Source organism: Dermacentor albipictus, chromosome 10, assembly GCF_038994185.2.
Source record: "Dermacentor albipictus isolate Rhodes 1998 colony chromosome 10, USDA_Dalb.pri_finalv2, whole genome shotgun sequence".
NCBI lineage: Eukaryota > Metazoa > Arthropoda > Arachnida > Ixodida > Ixodidae > Dermacentor > Dermacentor albipictus.
Genome location: NC_091830.1, coordinates 74,772,037 through 74,786,534, shown reverse-complemented (window position 1 = coordinate 74,786,534; position 14,498 = coordinate 74,772,037). Strand labels below are relative to the sequence as shown.

The window sequence follows — 14,498 nt, the reverse complement described above, 5'->3', positions numbered from 1 at the left end:
GAAAAATAAGAATAGGCTGGGGTGCATTTGGCAGGCATTCTGGTATCATGAACAGCAGGTTGCGAGTATCCCTCAAGAGAAAACTGTATAACAGCTGTGTTTTACCAGTACTCACCTACGGGGCAGAAACCTGGCGGCTTACGAAAAGGGTTCTACTTAAGTTGAGGAGGACGCAGCGAGCTATGGAAAGAAGAATGACGGGTGTAACGATAAGGGATAAGAAAAGAGCAGATTGGGTGAGGAAACAAGCGCGTGTTAATGGCAACTTAGTTGAAATCAAGGAAAAAAAAGGGCATGGGCAGGACATATAATGAGGAGGGAAGATAACCGATGATCATTAAGGATTACGGACTGGATTTCAAGGGAAGTGTAGCATGGGGTGGCAGAAAGTTAAGTGGGTGGATGAGATTAAGAAGTTTGCAGGGACAACATGGCCACAATTAGCACATGACCGGGGTGGTTGGAGAAGTATGGGAGAGACCTTTGCCCTGCAGTGGGCGTAGCTAGGCTGCTGCTGCTGCTGCTGCTGCTGCTGCTGCTGCTGCTGGTGATGATGATCCGATAGGCCAGAGTGACGTATCCTTGAACTAGGTTTTGCCGAGCCTGAGCACGACGTCGTTGTGCACATTGTTGTTGCTGTTCCTGCACCGCACATCTTGTTCACGCAGCTTTTCGGGAGTCCTTACTTTCCGTGACCTTTCGCCAGTGCTACCACTACACAAATGAAATCAGTAGCTATGAGGGTTCTTCTGTTACATATGAAAGTGTACTGATGGCACTCTCTGCTGTATCTGCTGTAGTTGTAGTAGCCTGCTGTCCCGGCAACTGTAGCTTATGCAAGCGCAATCATTACCGGGAAATGCTTGCGGAGAACTCTATGTAGCGCGAAGGCGAGCTTTCTGGTTGTTCTTCTAGGTTTTCCCCCGCACGACCCACGCCGCAGCTGCCGAGGATGGATGTATGCTATGAGCGTCCCCTTTGAAACTGGGTGGTAGGTTGTGCCACCATGCTCTTGTTTTCATTTTGCCTAATGTCCTCCTCTCCCTCTGGAAAAGCCCCCCCCCCACCCACACGCACACAAACACTAAAATGATTCCCAGCATTTCTGAACCACTAATGGGAACTTTATTTTGTCGACTTTGTTGTTTGTGGTTTCCCTACTTTGGTGTCATCAACCCTCCAATCGCCTCCTATACTAATCTCTACAGAGGGCGTGTTTGCCCCTGCTATCCCTGAACCCAAGGGCTTCAAGGATCCCAGGGGAGCCTAAACCGACAGCTGGTAGATATCTTCGCATTCTATAGTAGATACCTTCTCGGATCGATGGATTGATCTAATGAGCGTCCCGTTTCGAACGGGGTGGTGGGCTGCGCCACCACACTCTTTCCAGTATGCTGCCTAATGTCCTGCCTAGGTTTTAAAGAAATCACGATGGAATCCCACATGATATTTTCTGACCCCCTAATGTGAACATTGTTTTTCTACGTCTCCGTTTTTTATGCATTACATTATGTATTACAACTGCCAGTGACAAACAAGTCAAAGCGCGCAAGTAAAGAAGCACACCAACTTACTTAATAGTGTAGCACCTAACTCGGTTTTGGGTCCTCTTAAGCAGGGGTGATTACGCCCTTGGAGGTAAGCTTCCAAAGAAGAAGAAGAAGAAGAAGAAGAAAAGAGAATCGGTGCCTTCCCGTGGTTCACGCTTCACCTCGTTTCTGCATTCATACGGTCTGCTGTATGTGGGTGGACGCTGCAACAGGGAAGACTACGGAGAAATACAGCGAGGCAGCGGGCGTCGGTGGTATAGTGGTTAGCATAGCTGCCTTCCAAGCAGTTGACCCGGGTTCGATTCCCGGCCGACGCAGGTTTTTTTCTTTAGCTATAAAACCTTGTCTTTTGGAATGTTCTTTTCTTTCCCTTTTTTAATCATGTTACGCTGCCAAAACAAGTTATCCCACGAATTATGTATTCCAACTGCCAGCGACCAACCAGTCAAAACACGCAAGCAAAAGAAGCACACCAACTATGTTAATTGTGTCGCACCTGGCTCCGTTTCCGATCCTTTTAAAAAGCAAAAGAATAAAGGATACGAGCCACATTTCTGTTCAACCGAATGTATTCTGGGAAAAGTTAACCTTGTACCGATTTACGTGCCACAGGCACAATGTGCAATTGTGTCGTTCCCAGTGACGTGTGCGTTTTCGTACTGTGAGTTGTTTAATGACGACAAAGCAGCTTGCGTAGCAGCTTCGAAGAGCAGATGGGTGTGTCATGGACGCGGCCTTTCCAATGTAACTGCATGTTCAAGAGAAGCCTCTAAGATCGGAAGGAAGCAAGAATGGGGGAACTTATGAAAATTCAGCTCACATGTTGAAATTTAGGTGAAGCTAACATTTAGTGAAACGGCTGCCTAAATCTTGTAACGCTTATGACGATTCATATATTTGCCTACTTTACCAATCTTCCAGTCACCTCTTACTAACTTCTGTTGCGGACGTGTTTATGTTGAATTCCAATGGCGGAGTCGGAGCAAGTTTGTTCCAATGGCAGAGTGAGCGCGGGAGTAAGGTGTTCCAGTGAGAGAGTCGGAGGGGATTCAGAGCGGGAGTCACTCCGTGGAGCAGAAAAGCTGCTCCGCCAAAATCGGCGGAGTGGGCCGGAACTCTGCCTGACGTATTTCCTTTACCACGTTTTTCTGCTGGGAGGCGCCACCGGTCACGACTCGCGAGGAAGCAAAAGCTGCTGCACGCTTGGCGAGATATCAATTCCGCACTTTTAAATAAACAACAGGTGAACGGCGCTGAAGAGACAAGTAACCGGTGCGGCGGTGCTGGGAGCAAACAGCGGAAGGAAATGACAACACACAAGGTATCCTGGGTAACTCGGTGATAGAACTTCCGCTTCCGCCTTGCTCCGGCGGCGCGGGTTATGTTACACTCGTGGATCTGGAGGGGTTGCTCTGCGCCAGAGTCGAGTGCTCGCTCGCGGAGTCCGTCGGCTGCTCCGACTCCGCCATTGGAATTCAACATTATACTTTCCTCCTGTTCTCGCTGAAGCCACGGACTTCAAGGACGCGAGCGCCATCTGGTGGTGTTGCAAGAAACGCAAAAGTGCACGCGGCCCATGCCTTCCGCAGTGATGGGTTGAGTTTTTGGCTACGCAGACAATGCAATTCCGGGATCCCAGTCATATACAGCTTCGGTGTTAAAAAAAGTCCTTACCCAGAGATGAATGAAACCAACGACATATAGTCAGCCGTCATGTGAAGCGCTTTAGAGTATTCTTTTTTTATTTTCCGCTTAATTAGTTCCTAACTGAGCTCAAACATTAAAAAAAATTTAACATGCATTTTAGTGCCACGTGCGCATTGTTACGTTAGAGAGGGGGTTCAGAAACGACCAATCCAGTTTATTGTGGCAGTGTACATGAGGCGCGGTCATATTTTTCGGCCTTTAAGGAAAAACCGCGATAGATGAAATAAAACCACGTGACTGCGCTCGTGCGCCGTCGTATTTCACCACTCTCAACCGTGCTTCGAGCAAAAGAACCACGCGCGCAGACTGTGGTGAGGTGGGCGGCCGCGACTCTAGCTTCACAATGCGTCAGTATCTTTGACGGGGGCACCATGTAGCACACGGAAGAGAAGCGCTGTCGTTCCGTTGGACCTGAGATAAGCGATAGCCTGACCATCATCATCATCATCAGCCTGGTTATGCCCACTGCAGGGCAAAGGCCTCTCCCATATTTCTCCAACAACCCCGGTCATGTACTAATTGTGGCCATGCCGTCCCTGCAAACTTCTTAATCTCATCCGCCCCCCTGACTTTCTGCAGCCCCTTGCTACGCTTCCCTTCCCTTGGAATCCAGTCCGTAACCCTTAATGACCATCGGTTATCTTCCCTCCTCATTACATGTCCAGCCCATGCCCATTTCTTTTTCGTGATTTCAACTAAGATGTCATTAACTAACTCGCCTTTGTTTCCTCACCCAATCGGCTCTTTTCTTATTCCTCAACGTTACACCTATCATTCTTCTTTCCATAGCTCGTTGCGTTGTCCTCAATTTGAGTAGAACCCTTTTCGTAAGCCTCCAGGTTTCTGCCCCGTAGGTGAGTACTGTAGTGCCTGTATAGCCTGACCACCGGAAGCCAATTTGGACAATGTTTGTATTCAGAGTGCCTCTTCGATGATCCTTCCGTAACAGTCCCGGACTGTCCGAAGCGTTGCATACGCAACGCTCATTGGCTGGAAGCACCGCCTCGGACCGTCCGGGACTGTCAGGAACGGATAATCGAAGAGGACCAGTAATTGCACAAACCAAGCGAGGAAAAGCAAAGAATTGAAGTCTCATTCTTAAAGACAGCTTCCGCACGTCTTTATTGTGTCACCGTGCAACCCGTTAGCAGGTTCTGTCTTTATCCGAGCGCTGCACTTTTGAGCAGCGTGTTTTCGCCGCTCGGCGGAGACGACGGGAGACGAGCAGCTCACGTGTTTCACAGCTGGCTTGCCGGAAAAAAACCAAGCCCATCAACAATTGTGCAACGCTACGAGGCCCTTAGGCATGACTGGAAGCGCCACCGAGGCGCGCCAAAAATTAGGCAATAAATGTGACGCGGCTCCCGCAGATGTCCTTTCCATCATTACTACCCCTCTTCGTTGACACATGCGAGATTTGAGTGCGGTGACTGGAGTGTCGGAACCGATGGCATGGACGATACTGAAAAGCGCAGGCCATCTGTCCTAACACCTGCAGCTGCATCAATAGCTAGAAGAGCGAGAGCTACAAAACCGTCTGGACTTTCCAAACTAGGTACTCACCAAGACGGACGGTGATGCGGACGTTCTGAACAAGGTGATACGGAGTGATGAAGCAAATTTCTCTAGCAACGCGAAGGCGAACCCTTGCAACGCCCACTGTTGGAGTGCTACAAACCACCATTGGCTTGTTGAGTGGCGCAACCAGTACGAACGCTCCTTCAACGTGTGGTGTGCGATTTATTATGGAAACATAATTGGCCCTGTTTTCTCTTTTTTTTTGCGTAATCACTGACAGGACAGTGATATCTGTCTGGAATCCTCGAAGGAGCCGTGGATAACCTGTGTAGCGGCCTGCCCCTAGCACGACTCTCTAATGTGTGGTAGCAGCACTACGTGGTTCCTGCTCACTGCTCCAGCCAAGCAAAAACGCGGCTTGACCTTTCCTTTCCAGACTGGAGTATTCGCCATCTGAAATTGCTAAACGCCATGTATCCCACTTGCGCTTAGTGCGGTGGCATAACCGCCCTATTACATGTAACCTGGGAGTTCACTAAAGAACCTCATAGGCCGAAGAACAGTAACGCAATGGAGCAGTGGGAGGCACAGCACACCCACTCTGGCCTGGCCTGACAAAAGTCCTTAATTAGCCAGGTTAGGCCGGCGGCAGAAGCCAGTGGGGCCCTGGGCTGAGGTGATCCGACCACCCCTCCTTAAACTAAGGTAGCCCGCGAATGCACGCAAAGTGCCGCGAGCGTGCAGTCACGTGGCAATTTCGTATGCATTTGTGGGCATCTTTCACGCTCGGAAAAACACTTATACGCAGCACGTATTGAGGAACAGAAAGCTGTGTCGCGAGTTTTTCATGTTGCTCTACAATTTTCCCATTGACACTTTCCATCTAACTATAATACTTGAGAGGTTGATTAGTGAAGACTAATTATCTCATTCGGTGGAATGAAAAAAAAAGTAGTTTGAGCATCTCCAAGCGATGGCAGACAACATTACTTCGGTTCTGTCCAGCTACGTGGCATTCGCATAGTTTTAAACTCTGCCTAAAGTTACGCGGGACACCCTGTGTATTCCTTTCCAGACCAGTGGATTGGTTGCAACGGGCCTGTCGCATGGCCTGCTCGATGCATACTTGTCTCCTTTAGATTTTTTCTTATGGGTTTGGATGAAGGATCGTGCGTACGACACAAAGACGGCAACGTCAGGAGCCCTGAAGACGATGATCACGCAAGTTTGTCGCCAAATTCCCGAAAGCATGCTAGGGAATGTGTCCGCAGTTTGGTAAAGAGGCGTGAAAACTGCATAGCTGTTGATGCAGGGTGTGAGACCGGGCTAGATGGTATTCCATTGCTGAAGTGACCAGCGCAAGAGTGGACACGGGGCACAAAAGGGTGACAAGGACAAGGCGCTTGTCCTTGTCGCCCTTAGTGCCCCGTGTCTACTGTTGCGCTGGTCACTTCAGCTTTAGCTGTTGATGGCATCTTCTTTTTTTTTGAGCACTTGCTAAACTAGAGGTCAATGTGGCTTTTCAAGAATCCAGCGATTTCGGTGACTATTCGGGTGACCGAGCTGCGCAGCCTTTTCATTCCGAGGGAACAAAAATTTCATTTTAACCTGCTTTCCGTGGGGTGGAGTTCGCTTATCAAAGACGGCGAGCCGTCTTTTCCGCGCGCCGCATTGGAACGTGCTGACGCACCGTGAAGCCGCTTGCTTGCCTCCGCGGCCGCCCAGTTCGCCACGGTCCGGGAGGACGGTCCTTTCGCTCGACGCAAGCTTGAGGGTGCTGTAGCACGACCGCGCATGAGAGCAGTCACGTTGTTTCAATTCGTATTAAGCGGGATTTCTTTAAATGGCGAAACATGTCACCGTGCAGCATGTACAGTCGCGGACAGAATAAAATGGACCACGGTATCCCCGAAAACGTTCAATTCCCGAGCAGCCCGTAGCAGTAACCAGTAAAACTGCCCACGACAACGTTGTTATCATATTCTAGTCGATGTTCAAGATGTAATTACCAGATTGCGTTGTGAGGTTGCGGAGATATTCAGCTTTTTTCTTAGATTTCATGGTCCGTAATATTCTGTCCGCGAGTGTACGTCGCCACAATAAATTAGGTCGTTCATTTTTTGGATCCCCCTCTACAACGTAACGAAACGAACTTGACCCTAAAGAAAATATTAAAAGAAATATTATAATTGATCTTATTTAATGAACTAAGTAGGCGCTCTATATAAAATACTGTAAGGAGCGCCACATGACGGCTTACTATATGTCGTTGGTTTCACTCAGCTGCGGTTAGACGCTTTGTAAAAAATCCTTGTTTAAAGTTACGTGAAACACCCTACAGCTGGGAAGTCATCTGACACGGACTGCGACGGGGTGATTACGCCGTTGGAGGCAAACTCCAAAGAAGGAAAAAAAAAACAAAAAAAGTAAGCGGAGAGAATCGGCGCCTTCCCGCGGCTCACGCTTGACCTCGTTTCTCCATTCATCCGGTCTGCTGTCTGCGGGAGGATGTTGCAACATACAAGGCTACAGGGAAGCGCCTCGGAGCAGCTGGCGTCGGTGGTATAGTGGTTAGCATAGCTGCCTTCCAAGCAGTTGACCCGGGTTCGATTCCCGGCCGACGCAGAATTTTTTCTTTAAGCACCAAATCTTCTTATGTCCCTTGGGACGTACTTTTTGCTTTTTTTTTAGTCGCGTTGTGCTGCCAAAGCAAGTTATTCAAGGAATTATGTATTACAACTTCCAGCGACAAACCAATCAAAGCGCGCAAGTAAAAGAAGCAGACCAACTAACTTATTTGTGGAGCACCTGGCTCGGTATTGAATCCTCTTAAGCAGTAAAAAAAATAATGTATAGGAGCCACCATTTCTGTTCAACCGAAGGTATCTTGTGCAAAGCTAACTTTGTGCCGATTTACGTACCACAGGCACAATGTGCAATTGTGGCGTTCTTAGTGACGTGTGCGTTTTCGCATTGTGAGTTCTTTAATGACGACAAAGCAGCTTGCGTAGTAGCTGCGAAACGCAGATAGCTAGTGCGTACGACTGAGTCATTGACGCGGCGTCTCCAATGTAACTGCATGTTCAATAGAAGCTTCTATGATCGCAAAGAAACCAGAATGGGGAAGACTTATGCAGATTGAACTCACATGTAGAAATTTATCTGAAGCGAACATATTGAGGATGTTTATTCACCACCAGGCTCCTCACATTACTATAATGCAACTTTTATGTTTACGCTTTACAACGCTTAAAGCTGTGCCGAAATGAAATCACAATATGACGTGTATGCACTGCGTGAGACGTCTACGCAGCTGACGGTAACGTATTTGACAGTTATTGAGAGAAGAATGGAGACGACCGGTGTGTGCAGAAAAAGTTAGCGCGAAATATATAGAGCTACATATGCGATTTCTGTACTTCTTGCGTCCACCAAGGAAATCGTTACCTGTCTGCTTCTTATTGCGATAGCAATTACATGGACACCCCTGGCGAATTTCAGCCATCGGCGTTGGCTTCCCCGTGGTATTTCGTGTAAAGTGCAAGCGCGAGCAGATGGCGGCCGCGCGTCGTATGCTGTAGGTGCGAGGCAAAGCATGCGACGGTGAGCGGAGAAGGATTGTGGCTTGATGCGGCGGCTTCTCGCGCGCGCATGTGAGGAAGATGGGGAGGATGCGCGCCAAATTTTCCTTCGAGCAAGGGGGGAAGCGGGGAGGTGCGCACGCTAGGAAAAGGGGAGGGTAGACTTGTGCGCTTCGATCCTTGACGTCATGCTACCTTGCCCGACTGTCATGTAATCTAATAAGGAGGCTTCTGAATAAGCCGGGATGATTTGGACGACACCGCTTTCGTTACGCCGGGCTTGAGAGGATTGATTCCGGTGCAAGTAGCATGACGTCATAAAGCAGAGTGCATAGCCCTGCTATCCAGGGGGCGCTGGTAGCGCGCGTCTCCGGAATCTCACTGGCCTCCTTGAAGCACTTGGGTTCAGAGGGAGCAGTGGTAAAGCAAACATGTCCGCAATAGACATTAGTAAGAAGCGACTGGAGGATTGGTGGAAGAAAAGTAGGGAAACGACAAAAGACGGAGACGTACAAAAGCACAGTTCGCAATAGGGGATCAGAAAATCTGGAAGTGTAGTTGATAGTGTTTTTATGTGTCTTTTTTCATTGTTTAACCTAGGTAGAATATTAGGCAGTATAGTAGCAAGAGCTTGGTGGCGCAACCAAAGGGGACGCTCGTAACATCCATCCATCCTTCCATCCATGTATTCGCTTCTACTACGGCCGCGGCTGCGCATGGCGCGGCTGACCGCGACGCGCGCGTCTTGTCGGGAAGGTGATCCGCGGTGGTTTCGGAGGCTAGCCGACCTGACGTAGGCGGCGGCTTCGTGCGCGCTGTGTGTTCTCTCGGCTAGTTGGCGTTGAAGCGAGAGGCTCCACAAAGGGGCATTCGCTCGCCGCTGCTGCCGCTTTTCATCACACCAGAGTTCTGACAGCGAGTGTCCGCGGTCATCGAGTGAGATGTGTTCGTATTTGCCCGTGCCGGCGTGCCACTGTATTTGGTAGTTTAGTTCATAAGCGAATGCTTACAGCAGATTTACAGCTGACAAAACGGCTAACCTGACGGCGTGTGGCAGTATAGTCATTTGGCAATCAATGCTTCGCCATTCAGGCGAAACTGCGACTATTTTGTTTCCTATTTTGTATGTGTAATGTCCCGCTGCTCGGTCATAGTTATCGATCCCCACCCCATTCACCACATTCCAGTCTTTCTGTCGTGGCTTCTTTGTGTTACACGTATATATTAGATAAATGTTTGGCAAATCGAAGTCAATGGTTTCCCTTCTGGATAAAGATTATTCTAGAGAATGCAAATGTAGTTTACGTAGGGTTAGTGCTGTCACCATATTATTCCATGACTATGAAAAGCCACAGGTTGGCGGAGAAAAGATGTCGACAAGAGGAATCTATTTGCGTAGTTTATACATTCTCGAAAAATTTCCTATAGGAAGCTTGTACACACGAAAGGTTTTTAAGCCAAATAGGCGCTTAGCCTAGCTCTACATATTTTTAGTTTGTGGCGATATTTTGAACGCTTAAAGGGACTCTGAAACTATTTTCGTGAATTTGGACAAACGTACTGAGTCGTTAGGGCCGCTACTTCTGATCATTAAGTGACGCATTTAGGCGCTCCGCGTAAAACCTGTAATTTAATACAAATTTTTAAATGTGCATCGCTACCGATCGCAGTGTCGTAGCTCCCCTGTGTTTTCAGCCGCGCGCTCCCAAATGACGTAGTTATACCAACTGATATCAGTTGGGCGAGCTATACGATAGGCTACCCTGGTCGCGTCATCGATAATTTTTCCAACTTCATGGTGAACAAATGTTGTTCGTCATAGTTAGAATGCTGGTTAAACCGTTTCTGCGGAAATGTAATAGAACTAGAAACACAACGACAATTTATCCCTACACTCAAGCACTTCCGGCACACAGCAAGCGTCGCCTGCTTGTGTTACAACGTTCTGCGTATTGATGCGAGCTGCGCCGTCAGTGCTGGTCTCGAGGTTTCCTTTAGCGAGTTCCATGTATCGCTTCTGTTACGTTGTGGGCTGCAAATCTAGCGATCGGAAGCATGACAAGCTGCGACATCATGTCCCTTTGCAATGCAATTCAACATTGCAGAAGGACACGATGATAAGGACGATAAGCGCGGGTACATTTTCTGTGATGTATGATAGCACTTAGGGATTGAGTTGTCGAAACCAATAGGGAATATGACGTATACTGTAACTAGGTTTTGTCGCATCATTAAGTTGCCCTAAACAAGATGGCTGACCTTCCATTGACAGCACCATAATGCCGAGGGTACTCTTGCAAACAGCGAGAATGTGTTAAGAGGTTGACGCAAGGGCCTAGGTCCCACTCGGGCACTTCTGCTTGGCTTTAGTTTCTAGGGCGACGTCCACCATCATGTGTAGGTAAAAGGCGATATGCGGGGTGCGCACATGTGGAACTCTATATGTCCCTTACTGTTGCCTTATCACCAATATATATGTAAAGAAAAGAAAAATGAGAACACTTAGACCATCCACGCAGCAGTGGTCAAAGAGCAAGCTTTCATTCTGGCAATGCTCCAACACGCATAATGGCGGTTGGCACATTTACGAGCAGACATACAGAGGGCAATATGTGTATAAAACAGTACGGATTCGGCACAGACGAACTCGGTGGTTATTCGACATAACCGGTACAGGGGTATACTTATGCCATTGAAGCCGGTCCACGAGGCTTGCAATGACTTTGTTGCGCCGGTCACCTGGATTTCTTCTTGCCTTGGCACACAAAACGCTCCGGGGAAGCGCTCTGAAACAGATGGTGTCGGTGGTATAGACCGGCTTCAATGGCATGGCGACCTGCCAAGTTGTAGACCCCGGAATGGAATGTCGGCTGAGTTTTCTTTTTCTTTGTTGCGCTTATTTCTCACCCATCTGTGCTGCCACGGTACCATTTCATGAGCCATCTATGTCCACGCACTTGCATTTTTTAATTAAATGCGTGTGCAGATTGATGTTCGCATTGTGTGTGATGCCGCCTATACTCGTTCTAGTTTAGGCAAACGGCGCATATCGAAATAGGCAGGCTCAAACAGGCTCTCGAATACTCGGAAGTAAAAAAAGAATGTTGGACTCGTCTTGCGGATTCCTAAGGTGTGTAGTATATAAATTTTGTATCCATTAAAAGACATGAAGAAAAAAACCTATATAGAGGAAATGAAGTAAACACCACCATCATCAGCATGACGGGAGACCTAAATGCTCAAGTCATCTCGTTTCTGTGAAGCACATATGTCAGAAAAATTAAGATAGCTGTCCTACTAAGCTTTAAGGCTGCTCTTGGAGTTTCTAGGTGGCTGAATATCATCATATGGGTGGCTATCTTAAGACAACAAATTCACAGGGAACACAGATTCACAGGCATGACCGGGGGGGGGAGGGGAGGGGCATGGAACAAGGGATGTCGATGTAGCCAATGTTTTAGCATGGGCACTTCTACTGGTTGGAGCACCTTGACGAAGAGAAATGCCTGCGTTTAAACTTTGGCTGCAGGTGACCAACTTGTTCTACAACTTTTGAACAATGTATATATATATATATATATATATATATATATATATATATATATATATATATATATATATATATATATATATATATATATATATATATATATATATATAAAGCTGGGAAGCTATCCGACACGAAACACGAGGGGGTGATTGCCCTGCAGCAGCCGTTCTACGTGCCGCGTCCTGACCTAGTATTTCCAGTCATCACGCTTGCCATCTGAGGACGACACAAATAGCTACAAGGAAGCGTGTCGCCAGAGTTGGCGTCGGTGGTATAGTGGTTAGCATAGCTGCCTTCCAAGCAGTTGACCCGGGTTCGATTCCCGGCCGACGCAGATTTTTTTGTTTTTTTTGCAAATCAGCAGCTTTGAATTTTTTAGGTCTTTCTGATCAATGTGTGGCGGCAAAGCAGGTTTATTCACGGACTTATGCACTATAACGGCCAGCAGCTGACACCCTCAAGCACACAAGTGCAGGAAGGACATAAACGAAGCGCTTTGTGTTGGAGCTGACTCGGTTTTGGATCCCGCTAAGCAACAAAATAAGGAATACCGTCAGGCCTCCTGTTCACTGGAATTGAGTCTATGAGAAATAACTGCTGTGCTAATTTGCATATAAAAATGGATGTTTATTATCCGTCACTTGAACCAGTAGATAATGACTTTATGTTTCTGTTAAAGGACTTCCGCGTGGCCCACGGAAACTCAAATTCTGGGTGCCCACACGTATACGAAGGAAGGAAGGAAGGAAGGATAGAAAAACTTTATTACTCTATTTACAGGTTTCAGCGGCTAACAGAGGTCTTAATGTTTTATTGAAGTCTCCGTCGTCTTGAGTGGTCGGCGCTCCTATTCTAAAGCACCGCTGAGCCTGGCCACTTTGAGGGCGTGTCGCACCAATCCTTTTTGAAATTTGAGCATGCCGCTGGCGAGCAGGCCCTCCCACTGTTCCGCACAGGTTTTTTTTCTTTGTGGAAAGAGAAGTTATTTCTGCACTTTCACGCATGGTGCCACAAGGCGGATACCTATTTAATCTACTCATTTAGTATTTATTATTTTACGGAATTTTCATTAAATGATTAAAATTCATTACCTTCTAGCTTACTCTCCTCTCAGAAACGTACGTTTTCCTATAGCTGTTTTCCGTTTACCCGTCGGCTTCTTGACCGATCCCCCGTAGTGGGTACGTGCCATGGCATAGGAAGCAAGCAAGCAAGCAAGCAAGCAAGCAAGCAAGCAAGCAAGCAAGCAAGCAAGCAACGTCGGTCTCGGCTCTCGTCGAACAATGGGTGAGTAAAGCACGCATTGTGATACTGCTTCCTTGCGTCTTATCGAGATCAGTTTTGGCTATCACGAATTCATGTTATCCCCAGCCAAGGTGTTTTTCTCGGTAGTTTTCTGTGAGAGCTCCGCAAAGCAGCTGCGAGCAGTGCTACGTCAGCCTTACTGCTTCTCTAAGAACTGGAAGCACGAACTCGAGAAGGGTGAATTCAAAGCCACGACCAAAGTGCAATATGGTTTTGAGATTCGTATTGATATGGTAGTTGTTATGGCAACTATTTATTTGTCTAAGCCGCAGGTTCTGGCGGCTTGTGTGTGGAGATAGCTTAAGCTCACTAAATATCTGAAAGGAGGGTGAAGACATTTATAACATAGAGGGAAGAATATCTAATAGGAGGAAGTTGGCACATGCTGCATCCACTCGCGCTGGGAAAGGCTGTCCTGTTAAGCACACGTCCTCTCCTGTACAGTGTAGAATGGGAGTGGTTTACGAGCTTCCATATTCCAGCGGTCACGCCTGTATCAACCAAACACGTCGATGCCTGAACATTAGATTGCAGAGCATAGGCGCTCGTTAACGAGTAATGCATACTCACATGTCGCGTGGCATTGCTTTGAGCATGGGTGCACTCCATCTATGAAGACACCACAATACCTTACGAGCATAGCAATCGGACTGCGAGAGAGATTATTGAGGCCTACTCTATCAGGAAAAAAGGATCGCGTTGTATAAGCATGCCATCATTATATTTGTATGAGAGTGAACGTGAATTTTTAAACCGCCTCATAGTGTAAGATTAGATTACAGGTTTTTCTGTTTGTGCCTGTACACTGATAATGACGCCATCGATGGGAGAGCACGGGGGTATCGGTTGTAATATGCAAGTTTGTGTATGCCTTCTAATAACGTTAGCTGTGAGTTCAGCGCTGTCCTGTGTGTTTCCTGCCTTTTGTCTTCGTTGTTCTGCGCTGCCCCCTTCAAGATGAGAAAAGTAAAGTTGCCAAAACAAAGGAAAAAGTTCGCGCCAATTTTCCTGCACGTAAAATTACGCGAAAATTAGGCAGCACGATATGACGCAGCCAGGCGAAACAGTTTTTCCTCTCTATACACTTCCAGGAGGGCGGGTGTCTGCCTCGTTGCGAAAAAGGCGTGTTTACGTTCATTGTCGTTTTGTCTTTCTGGTGGATTCATGATGTACGCTGCAGTTCATTCGTGAAGCGTTAAATCGGATTACACTCCAGGCGTGCCACAATCAACGACCGGAGCACAAATTCGCTCTTTTTGCGAAACTACCATGACGTACGCAACATCA

The 14,498-nt window shown here is 47.5% G+C and overlaps 1 protein-coding gene and 3 non-coding genes across 11 annotated transcripts in view; all 4 read left to right on the top strand.

Annotated features, from left to right (window-relative positions):
* LOC135898887 (uncharacterized) overlaps positions 1-14,498 on the top strand; it is a 129,436-nt gene that overhangs the window by 71,859 nt on the left and 43,079 nt on the right. For all 8 annotated transcript variants that reach the window (XM_065428128.2, XM_065428120.2, XM_065428111.2 and 5 more), the window contains one exon: positions 13,085-13,193. Coding sequence is in view for 3 of the 8 variants with exons in the window: in XM_065428101.2 (XP_065284173.1) it covers positions 13,190-13,193 (4 nt within the window). In the remaining 5 variants the exon portion in view is untranslated. The remainder of the gene's footprint in view (positions 1-13,084; positions 13,194-14,498) is intronic.
* TRNAG-UCC (transfer RNA glycine (anticodon UCC)) lies at positions 1,796-1,867 on the top strand. The gene has a single exon. It is a non-coding gene; the product is annotated as a tRNA-Gly (tRNA).
* Positions 7,329-7,400, top strand: TRNAG-UCC (transfer RNA glycine (anticodon UCC)). Its single transcript has one exon. It is a non-coding gene; the product is annotated as a tRNA-Gly (tRNA).
* Positions 12,169-12,240, top strand: TRNAG-UCC (transfer RNA glycine (anticodon UCC)). The gene has a single exon. It is a non-coding gene; the product is annotated as a tRNA-Gly (tRNA).